Source organism: Squalius cephalus, assembly GCF_949319135.1.
Source record: "Squalius cephalus genome assembly, chromosome: 14".
Classification (NCBI taxonomy): domain Eukaryota; kingdom Metazoa; phylum Chordata; class Actinopteri; order Cypriniformes; family Leuciscidae; genus Squalius; species Squalius cephalus.
Window position 1 is genome coordinate 20471057 of NC_137135.1, and position 12709 is coordinate 20483765.

General features: G+C 37.5%; 1 protein-coding gene across 1 annotated transcript; it reads right to left on the reverse strand.

The window, feature by feature from the left end:
* Window positions 1-6157: 6157 nt before the first annotated feature.
* On the reverse strand, window positions 6158-9436 carry LOC307170588 (P2Y purinoceptor 4). The gene is made up of 2 exons (XM_079891754.1): window positions 9271-9436; window positions 6158-8741 (listed from the first exon to the last, which is right to left on the reverse strand). Exon 2 carries the CDS (start codon window positions 8737-8739, stop codon window positions 7645-7647), a length of 1095 nt encoding a protein of 364 aa, XP_079747880.1. The 5' UTR covers window positions 8740-8741; window positions 9271-9436; the 3' UTR covers window positions 6158-7644.
* Window positions 9437-12709: the final 3273 nt, after the last annotated feature.

Genomic DNA, 12709 nt, shown 5'->3' on the forward strand with positions numbered 1-12709 from the left:
CATAGTTTTAGAACATAGAAGCAAATGATGACAAATCCAGTCACGATCCTTAATGGTTATATTATCTTCACGCCACTGAAAGAAAAGGCAACCGTTTTAGTCAACAGACCATATGCAACCATATGAAACCGCTGAAATACGGCACTGAGCAGAAATGTGCATACAAACACAAGCAAACACGTGCAAAACAAAAAACTCTTTATGGCCAAGGCATACAGCGAATATGCAGAAATATTGTACTCAACATAACCCCCCTTCCCACCCCACACCCGGAAAGAGGGGTGCTCTCTGTGCTAATTAAGTGCTAATGGTTGTGGCCCTGCAGAGAATACTAATTAGGATTTCTATTCTCCTTTTGGGAGAGCATGTACTTCAACACAGCCTAATGAGGGGAGGCAGGTATGTGTGCTGTGTGCTGGGTTAATGGGGGGTCCACTCTCAGGTCTCAGGGCTGTGGGCTGAAGAGGGGGGCGTTTCCTGTGTCTTGGCCTCTCTGACATAGAACCACACACACAATGAGGACTGAAGTCCAGTGAAAGAAAGAAACTCCAAGATTTCTGGTATATTTACACTCCAAAATATTCTCTAATTCGCTTTCGCCATCCATGACTTCATCTATCACTCTAAAACTCATACTTTCAAATATAACCATCACATCTTAAGGGATAGTTACCCAAAAATGAAAATTAATTTACTCATCCTCAACTTGCATTACTTTCTTTCTTCTGTGGAGCACAAAAGAAGATATTTTGTAGAATATTTTTACTGTTTTTGTCCATACAATTGAAGTTAGTAAAGGGGCCAAAATGACACTAGACCCTACTGACTTCTGTTGTAATGACAACATATGTTTTTAGGGCGAACAATCCCTTTAAAGCCTTAAGCTGACCTGGGGACGGTTGCATAAACGTAGCCCTTATGTTAAGCCCTTATGCGTCTTAACTACTAATATGACCAAGTAGTGTTGAGTCAAGGGGCAATCAGTCTAACTTTCTAGTATCAAATTAGACCAATCTACATTTTTTATATAACTGACTTGAAAGAGTTATGAACAGTCTTAAAAAAATTGTGATGACTAAGTTGTAAGTCTAGTCTTAGCTGTTTCCTGGAACACTATAAGAACAACATCTAATCTCATTTCCAATGACAAGGGGATCAAAATAAAAACATTACACTGATAAACATACAAACATGATTCGTCTTCCTCTAGTCAGTAGTGAAAGCAAATGCTGCAAAGGAATTGTAAAAAGTTCAGAGAGTTTTGCTCTTTAAAGTCACTTTTTGAGAATCCTTCTCAGTGGGGATTAGTTAAATGAGGGAAGCAATATATTTTAAAATCTCAATACATTTTAACAAGGTACAGTTCCACACTCTGCTCCTCTTGTGTGAAAGAATTAATGAATGTAAGCAATTCAATGACAACTTAACTCACTTCTCAAGGCATTCAGACTGAATAACTTGAGTTCTCAGAGAGCCATGAAAGCTGTCACCTAAAAACTGCTTGCCACTGAGAAAACGATTCCCGTCAGCCAAAACTTCCTGTTTATTTACAGGCAATGACTAGATAAAAAATAAATAAACATGCATTGTGCTGAGCAGAGAGACTGCGAAGAATCTGATGGCAGTGTAGTGTAATTGGGAATATGAGAGGATGTGCATGCGCGTAAACACGCAGATTGGGGGTGGTACTGGAATTACCTGAGAGAGATAATGGCAATGCATTAGATTAACTCTCCTTCCTTAAATGCGACACATTTAAGTAATCTTGTCCCCCGAAAACATGTCAATGTCTGAAAGGCTGCCTCAGCGCTATCAGGACCCTCTGGTCCCCCACACTGATGCAGCTGGCAAAATGCTACCGTTGACTGTCAAAACGCAGCGGGAGATCTAGTTATAATATAATTGAATTTTCATATCAGAGGAGACCAGAGTTCTAGCAGACAATAGGAGTGCTGAGTCCTCTCTGATATTGGCACAGACCCTTTGCCACGCGCATGAAATCAGTATGTTAATGTTCCCCGGGTTTTCTTTTTTTAAGGGCACTTGTGCCTCCGCAATGTAATACCGATGTGGTTTCAAAAAATTGCAACTATTGATAAGTAGGCAGCTAGAAACCCTTAGACCACCCCCTCCTGTTATACCTTTCCCCATCCAAGCAAGCAAGCAAGCTCCCAGACAGCATAGCACCCCCATCCCACACCCCTTTATTAAAATTGTAATTTATTTTTCTAAATCAGAATGACAGCTTGCTTTCTTTTCTCTGCAGCAGGCGGTGAATCAAGCCGCTTTAATTACTTTCGTAACTTTGCTGACCCCGGGACTGCGCGCCTTGTGCCGAGAAAATGGGCCGGCGACAAAGCTCTCCCACTGCCGCGGCTGCCTCTGTTAATTTAAAATGCAGGAATTTATCTAGCTCAGGATTTTCTATGATTTTGTTAACATTTCACCTCCTATCTTTTCCACATTCTCATTTGACCCTCTCGGACCGCGTCAGACCGTCTTACGCTAACAGCAAAAGCTTGGTGCAAACAGAAGTGAAGTTCATTCAAGGAGAGTGAGCAGACTTGCTGGTTGCTCTGATGTATAGGCTACTTACTTGTGTGTATGTCAATTAACGGACGCTTATCACTGTCCTCGGTAGTTTGTCGTGGCCCAGGTGGTTGCCCTCACAGCAGAAGAACAGATCTGGGCTGCTCAGCAGGAATCAACAATGCACTTGATCTCTCAGCAGCTTCTGACCAACAGAGGTCAGGGTCAACCTTCAGATGAGAAAGGATTCATTGAACTACACATCAATGCACAAGTCACATCATCATTAGTTAAAAAGTGCTGGCTGTTCCTGTTTACTCAGGAATTTTTTCTTGTTCAAAAGTTTCTTGCCTTAAGCACGCTGAGCCTCCACATAAAAAAAAATAATAAAAAAAACCCACAAGCCAGATATCTGGTCTCCCAAAACCTTCTCTGCATTAACTCTCCTGAGCTGTTTGTCTTATTAAAGGCTTTAATATGGTGTAATCCCTGCTATCAACCTCACCTCCTGACTGGCACCCCTCTGTTCCAGCCTGCCCAGCGACTGAGAAACAAGGCTAACCCGGTGGGCACGGCCGTGGGCTGACGGTCTAATAATTGAATGAATGATTATCTGTCTCATTAATAGACAATGATACAGAGTGCACGACCATATATCTGGAATATTAATGAGAAGCTGCAGGGGGCTTGATAAGAAGGAAATAGTGTGTCTGCTGTAATGGGGTTTAAAACAATTTGCCTACGTTGGGGTGGCCCAGCTGATTTGGGCTGTGTTAATCCCCAGTAACCCTTACACATAGCTCCCAGCTCTATGTGTGTGATCATCAGCCACATGCAGACGGGCCTCCAGCGCAGCCGTAAGCCTCCTGCATCCCTGCTGCACCGGAGCAGATTGATCAGTAACCCTCTGAAAGAATACGGGCAAAGATTTTATTAACAATTTATCACTCATTACAGAGCAGCCACTTTTTTTTTTTAAATACAAAATACTGTGATTTCTTTAAAACACTTCCAAGATTTTATAGTGTTAAAATCATATAGATTTTTTCATGCACTTGTAAATTAATAAAGGTAAATATGTGAATAAGTACTTGTTTTATATTCTAAAAATCTTTTATTTCTGGAATCTTTTTATAAACCCTCATAGATAAAAGCATTCTACTGTTGTTGTTGTTTTCTTTCACATTTATCATTATGTAATAAAGCAGTTATATTAATATTATTTAGTAATAATATAGTAATATTATATATAGTGTATATATACAGTATCATCTCTTCCTGAATTAATAAGTACTTAGAAATCCAAAAAAATGGATTTCTGAATTCATGATTCCTTTAGTTTTATTAGTGATGACTTGATGTTGTTAACCACATTTATTTCACAAATCTCTGTCTGTCCCAATTCTTCATTACTCTATCTATCTGTATGCATGTAGGCATGTAGGCATGTATGTATGTATGTATGTATGTATGTATGTATGTATGTATGTATGTATGTATGTATGTATGTATGTATGTATGTATGTATGTATGTATGTATGTATGTATGTATGTATGTATGTATGTATGTATGTATGTATGTATATATATATATATATATATATATATATATATATATATATATATATATATATATATATATATAGATATATATACTTATTGCTGATGGCTTTGCATTTTTTTTCTGAGAGCATAAACACATGGCAAGGAAGCGATATTGTGAATTTCACATTTGTTTCACATTATTGTTTGGTTTTAGCCTTGAATGAACGTTTAAACAACTACACAATTGCTCTTATAGATTTCCCCCCTTCATTCACTGCTTTGTCTCTGATGTCAACTTGGTAATAGGATTAAGAAACGTTTCTTGTGGAAATTTTAATGTGGCCAAAATCTGAATAAAGAGGCAAATAAAAAATTTACACAAACACCCATGTGAATCAATATCTACCTACTACATTGGAAAGCAATATTTCCCTTTTTAGCATGCAATAATTGTGTTTAGGCCGGTGAAGTACCTTATTATAGGTTTGTCAGGGACAGAAAGCCCTGTTCCCATGGTGACTATGAAAGCCATTTGCCTCCTTTTCAGCTGGGTAATGAACTTCTTTCCTCTTTATGTCACTCTTCCTCTTCACTCTCAGCATCTCAGTCCTTGTCCACATCCTTGAAATCATTCGTTTATTCTCGAATGTGACAAACAACAGAGCAGAGAGACCGTGAAAGTAAAGTCATCATGCATCCCAAGTTGAACAGTTTCCTTATAAAACGTACGGATCAGTAGGCAGAAACAGAATGTCTGTATGACTGGAAAGCACAACCATAACTCCTCAAGCATTAATGCTAACATGAACATTTATTTGTCATGTTTTTGTTTAAATGTTTTTGACTGCATATATATTTTATATGTTGCTTTATATACAATAAAGCAACATATATGGGAATGTAAAAAATAAAAGGCAATGAACTCACACAATCATTTATAGAGAAATGTGTATGTTGTTTTCACCATACCTTTTAGATAGACATGATTGGCTGCCTAATGATCATAGGTCATCTCTTCCTAAAAGAAACACATTGAACTACAGGCCAGGGTTTACAGGAATATCAATTGAAGAGGTTTATCATATATATATATATATATATATATATATATATATATATATATATATATATATATATATACACATACACACAATTTTCTGTATTGTTGTTTCATAGAATATGAACATCTTATTATTGTCATGCAGAACACAGAACATGCTTCTGTGACCAGAGAGATCATTTCTTTTTAGACTATGTAGATCTCCTTTACCTCTGTGTGCACAGCACAAATAAGACACATAAAGGTTACTTATTGCTAGATTTGATGAGGAAAAATCATGCGTCTCCAGCAGTTATATATTTTTTTATTGTTCAATGTCTTTTATGAGTTGTGTATTGCAGTGCTCCCAATGTCCTTGGGCCCTGCAAAAGAATGAGAGGATGAAACAGTTGAGACAGAGAAGGGGGAAGGGGGGGATTAGGTCTACTCGAGAGAAATGACTATTAGTCTAAGAATATCACCCATCCTCTTTAACAAAAACATATAACTATACTTTAGAGATATTTACTACAAAAAAGCAAGCAGTTCAAAAACAAAACTTACAATTGGCAACACTCAAACACTTGTTTGTTTGGATTTAATTGTATTTTTCACAGCGATTTACAATGGTTTCAAATTTCCTTAATTATATACATGTATTGTGTACATTGGCTTTGGCTTATTAAATTTCATTTATTTCCGTATATTAAGGGATTGTAGTGCAAGAAAAGAAGGGGGACATGAACTCTCCATGTCCTGTGCATATTAAACTATTCATGACCTCAACAACCCCACAACAAAAGCAGCAGCCAACAGGTCTATTTATCATAGTCAAAGTCATTGGACGGAGATCTTAAGGATATGAAGTCCATGCACGCACTCATTAAAAACAGCTCTGGGGACCTCTACTGACCAAAAGAAAAAGAAATGAAGCTTTTCCTTGAGAGCCCCAAAACCTACCCTCCTCCTTCACAATCTCAAAAACAAAAAAAACAAAAACAAAAAAAAAAAAACATGAATAAATAATGACAACATCAAAATGTTACAATAGATGTCCTTTTTAATTGTTCTAAGCATAAAATAGTAGTATTCACTTTTCAAATCAATTACATAAAATGTTTTTTTTAATAGAAAAAAAAAAAAATTAATTATAACTACTGCAATTATAACTTTTGCACAGTGTCCTTAAATGAAACCCACAATCTTCTACTTTAAAGAATATATAGTTGGATATAAATACAAAAGAAATTAGCATTTCAATACACTATTAAAAAAATATATTGTAAATCATCCATTAATAACTTAAATCTTAAAGTGGGAACTGTTTTGCAGTATAAAAAAGCACACTGAAGACAACATAAATGATCAGCTTTACAACACATTTGTAGCATGTTCTAAATAAAACAGATTATTTTAATCTACTTAAGTATTATGTAAACAAGTTTTTTTTCGCAAAAATGTGGTATAGTCTCTCCTTTTGATTTATTTTATTTAGTCATTGTTTTGTTTAGTTTTTTGTAAGAGAGAGGGGCATATAAAATGGACGGAATATGCAAGGAAACTCAGTCACTTCAATGTAAATACAAAACACATTATGTAAATACAATTTGAAATGAAACAAATACCGTAACCAGATAAATGTCACAAAATATTTACAACACTAAACATGAAATAATCAAATGCACAAACTCACAAACATTCCCACAGAGGTTATATCCGGGAAGGGGTGGTATACTCTCGCTACGCCAAAACGGATCTGATTTCTCCCATCTTTTTATTTTCTTCATTCAGCCCTGCTATGCAATTACTCACAAATACACACAAACACATGTACAACACAGCTGTAGATCTTCTCCACCAAAGGACAAAAACAGCTGTACGAGGAATGAAGCAGGCCAAGAGGGGATATCTGCAAAACTGCAGCTTGACGTTCAGCCTCCCCCACAACCATTCACCTTTTCACTAAAAGTGCCTCAAAAGGCTTCCAACCTCTCGGGTTAATTCAAATAAATGACATTTTAACAGCACCTTTATTTCCTACCATAGGACCTTCAGACATAACAGAACACACAAAAGGCTTTGTGCTGGCATTTCTGTAGTAACAGTCAAAGGCCAGAGTCCATCTCTGGGGATATAGAGTGGGTTTTGTTTTCAGTGTTGACAGATCCCCAACACTGCCAAGCTCTGTCCTTGAACAACAGTGAGAAACTTCAACATTACAAGTAACCATAGGAGTGCTTGGCCATCAGTGCTTTTATGAGCTGAAGTTTTCTCTTAACTATATTACCAGCAATCATACCGAATGGAAAAAACATTAGGAGTGCACAAAGGATGCAAACCACATCCTTTCTCCAAAGAGATTCCTTCACTTTTATCTGCGATGTAGTGTTTACAACGAGACTGTTCTGAATTCTTCTGGGTATACGTGTGACTTAGCAGACATGGATTTTGATAGAACACAATCTACAATTTGAGGCAGTCTTTCAGACAAGATTTTTAAATTATTACCCAAAATGTCTGGGTATGTGGGTCTAGAGTCTCGACTCATTTCTGGCTTGGGCATCTGGGTTATTAAAGGTCAGTCCGATGTTGTTTTCATGTACATACGCTGTAGAACGAGTGTTCGGAGTCTGCCTAGTGAAAACTTTTAGAAGTTTAGAGCGGTAGAGATCCCCTGCCAGGAAGTAGAGGATGGGGTCCAAACAGCTGTTCATGCTGGCAAGAGGACGAGTAATTTTGTAAGCAAAGTTGACGATATTAAGGGACTTGCAATCTGCGTCTAGAATACGGTAGGCGTAGTAGAGGGAACGAGTGATGTGGAAGGGTACAAAACAGATTGCAAACACAACCAGCACCAATATGATAAGTTTAATGGACTTCCTCCGGGATGAACTCTGTTGACTTTGGGACAGGCCCTTTCTGGGTTGGCAAAGGGCCCGTGCCATTAAACAGTAGCAAACCATGATGACCAGAAATGGCAGAATAAACAGCAGCACCATTACCACAGAGTTATAGGTAACATAGTTGTGAAATTCATCTGGGCGACTGGTGTCGTGACACAAAGTGTCATTGCCCCTCTGAGAAGTGGTAACGAAAATCAGCTTGGGCACCAAGCAGGCTATCACTGCCGTCCAGACAAAACCACAGACCATGTGGGCATGGCGTGGCTTCACCATAGTCAGAGTACGAATGGGATGACAGATGCCAAGGTAGCGGTGCACACTGATGCAAGTGAGAAAAAGGATGCTGCAGTACAAGTTGGCATAGAAAAGAAACCGCACAATCTTACAGAGGAAAACACCAAAAGGCCAATGGCTGCGGTTTGCATAGTAGTATATGAGCATAGGCAAGGAGAGCACGTATAGTGTGTCTGACAGGGCGAGGTGGAACATATACACTGTACTGGGTTTCCAGGGCCTCATCTTAGTGATAAACATCCACAGAGCCACTGAGTTCAGTATCAGTCCCAGGAAACACACCAGTGAGTATGATACAGGTAGCAGAATATACTTGAACTCCTCATTGAAGAGACAGCTGAAATTCACTTCCTTGGAAGGCATCGGTATCAGTGTGGTGGAAGGAATGGACATATTCCCTGAGACACTTCTCCTTGAGAATGAATTCATTTCTGTTAAAATAAAAAAATATATATATATATATATTTAAAGCAATTTTAGAAACTTAGGAGATATTATAGCCTAGGTAAACACATTATAAAACAGATTTCATTGTAAAGCAATGTAAAACAGATTTCAAAGCAATGTTTCACATTGTCAAAACATAAGCTATAAAATCAACATGAATTAACTACTTAAAAGTGTCAACAAAGAATAAACTCTTTTGTTCTCACAAGTGTCATTTTAACTCTCCTTCACGAGTTCAGGTCTAAAACAATAGTCAAACACCATACCCAAACAAAAAGAAAACTAACCTATTAACTCAGAGTTTAGCACCGAAATAATATCTTGTAAAAATATCCCCAATCTCAGACACATTAGCCTACACTTAATAATAAATTGCAAAACGAAATACAAAAACAAACAAACAAAAACTCTCTCACACAACTGTACACATAAGGCACATGATGGGTAAATCTTTCAGAAATACAGAGAGAGAAAGAGGAGCACGCGGAACTGTTTCCACACACTAAAACTTACCGTTCACTCAGCTGAACAAGGTAGGCTAAACGTCCCTTCACAGGTCAAAACACGAACGTAGATAATTTGACGCTAATGGTTAAAAACCATTCAGCCTGTTTAAGAGATTTACGGATCCAGACTTATCGGATTGGGAGCGCTCGAGTTGATATGGTCCTGCTGGAGTGAGCGCGTGAGCTGAGGGGCGGGGAATCGGCGCCAAATTTAGATTCTCCCTGCTACGCTTCGAAAGTCAAGACGAATCCACCAACGTTCAGGTTTGACAGGTATTGCTTACCGTAATATCGCAACACCTTTCCTAAATACCACGAGAAACCGACCACAATATTAAAAGAAGTTGGTTTTAGAAATCTTCGATTTTTAACGAGGAACTACCTTTTTCTAATTTCTGAGAGGTGAATCGCTTAAAAACACCTCAGTGGGATACAGTATATCATACCTTCGCCTTATCAGTTTCTGCCATCTTTGCCCATCAAACAGACAGTAGTAATTTACAGTCGAAGCTCATCTCATGCACTTTAAACATGTTGGCTCTCATAAATGATACAGCCCAGTATCATTTTATGATAAAATCCTTGAAGGTAAATTATAGGACTTTAACCCAAAGCAAACATGGTGCTGTTGTCTTTCCGTTTTATACTAGCAACTCCAGACATTTGACACTCTTAATCTTTTAATTCCAGGATATTTTAGATGGTTTTATGATACTTCCTTTATTTTATTTAACTTTTAGCAAGCACCGTGTTACATAAATGAGCATTTGTGTGCACACATCCCTAAATAATTTAATACAATTTCAAAGAAATGACAGTATTTTTCAGTCAGTATTTCTCATCTAGTAAAAGAAAAAAAATTGTGTTATTTGTTTCCCAAGCATTCTAGGGGAGTTTATGCATAGGCTATTTGTTTTGTAGACTAAATTTTATATTTAGTAAAAAGTTAAAACACATTCCCATTTGACCAATGAGTGGTTGGTCAAGTGCAAGATTTTATCACAGAAGCTAATGCTCATTTGCCAGAACTGATTCTTTAGCAACATATAGGCCTACACTCAAAATAATCAGTAACACACACATTTATATCAGACTACACAGATGTGATGGTAAATACTAAATAATATGATCTGTGTTTACTGTTTAGTTAGTGCAGACTACCATGATCATTGAAGAGCAAATGTATGAAAAAGCTAAATGAACAGGGCAAAAGGTTACAGCAAGAGAGACCTTTATCCGCTAGTGATCAGTCAGAGTGCCATAACACTCTTTATGCTTTGCCTCTCTGAGTTAAAGTTCACACTGAATATTCACACAATGGCTTTATGATGTTGGCTGCAGTAAACTGAGTAGTTTGTGATTGACTAATCTGTTAAATAGTTTTCAAATCCATTTGACTTATATCAGGATGTGTTAGTAGCCTTGTAGCCTATATTGCTGACTCCAAGGATGTTATAATACATGAATATTAAAATACAATTTACGTCGTGTCATGCAATATATATATATATATATATATTGCATGATATATCTTACGTATCTCACATGATATATCATATATTGCATGATATATACACTCATATATGTATATATATATATATATATATATATATATATATATATATATATATATATATATATATATATATCAGCTGTGTGAAAGCTGGGGAGATTAGTTTGTGGTGTTGGTACGGTAAGACCCACTTCCTTTGCAATGCTGACCTGATGGTTAGTCCAAGAGGGAGTTACGAGAAAGTGCATAAATTGTACAGGAATTTGAGTGGGACAATGACTCAGGAATGTGATGTGAACTGGTCACCGGAAATACAGCTTGTTAAGATTCACTCTTCATCTCTGGCCTACATAATAATCGAATGACTGACAGATGAAGTCAGGAAAGCGAGTGCACACCTATTCTCCACCCACTTTCATTTGCGTCATGACAAAGCAGATAGATAGAAAGAGTCAAGATCAGCCACAAACCACAGGAAAGACAATTTTGAGAGAGAGTGGAAAGAAAGAACTGTATTTGTGATAAGCTAAGATGATGACCAGACTCACAGATGCATTCTCCAACAGAGAGCACACAAGGATGTGAACTCATGCTAAACTTTCTCCAGCTCTTTCTCTCCCTCTCTCTCTCCCTCTCTCTCTGTCTATCTATCTATCTATGACATGTCTCTGGACATTATAGGACATGTTGATGTCATTACAGACTATCCAAATTCATTGTTTTTGGGCCTGTTTACAACTGGACACTTCATGCATTTTTACTGATCACATCTGATTTATCAAAACTATTCCATTTACACTTTATCACATAAATGTGTTTTCGCAAAACAGATATAAATCCGATCTTCAATTCCCATGCTATAAGTTTACGTCACCGAAAGCAACAGTTATGAGCTGCATTTTATTGATCATCAGCTAATTTCAAAATCAAAGACCGCAAGAGGAGAGAGCGGCAGCACTGGTAAGATCATATAGTTTCTCTATTTTTAATGAAGATGATTGTGTGTTGAGCGTCTGCAACTTACTTTCAGTTTTATTTGCGATAATTTGCGCGTTGGCTTGATGAAGAGACAGGCTAGGCCTACTCAGCTGCTCATCTGCGGAGATGCTTGTTGCAGTAGCGCCGTCATATCTGGCTTATAGCAATAACATGTCTTATTGCCTATATAACATGCTCTCACACATTTATTTTTTAGCATTGTTGAAGGAGTAAAATTTACATATGTGGTTTCAACAACCACATGCATTTAGGCTACGGTCAGACTGTCAGTCCAAATCCGATTTTTGTGCATATCCGATTGAAATCCGATCAGATAGCTAGTATGAACTGCAAAAAAATCACATGAAATGGGATTTTTACAAATCTGTTTCAAACTACACCCATATCTGGTTTGAAATCCTATTCAAATCACATTTTTGGAAATCCGTTTAAGTCTGACCGCTCTGATCGGATTTCTTGTGGTTTATTATTCAACGTAAACGTAAAACCCCTGGGTCGGGGTCAGTTGCAACATCTGGCTTCTTCCATTCAAATAAATACTGTGAACGATATGTCATATATATTCATCTTTAAATGGTATGGGTAATTAGCAGACAGATGCTAGTTTAATATACAAATTTGGTTGGTCTAGTCCAAATAGTCTCTGAGTAACTGCGAGAAATGCAAAAAGTGTTGCAACTGTCCCCGGTCTCCCCTACTAGCCTATATAATGGAGACATGTTTGTAAACCGACGGAGACGACAGCACGGGAAAAAAAGTGCTGCCTCAATAAGACGCAATAGTACAGCGCGGGCGGCTACACATTGTCATGTTGTAAAATTTAAATAAGACAACATCTCTATTGCAATCCCCTCCATGTTGCGGTTGTTGTTGTTTTTGGCATATTCCTACCAACGCAACGTCATTGCCATAAAAAACAATGCAGATATTCTGG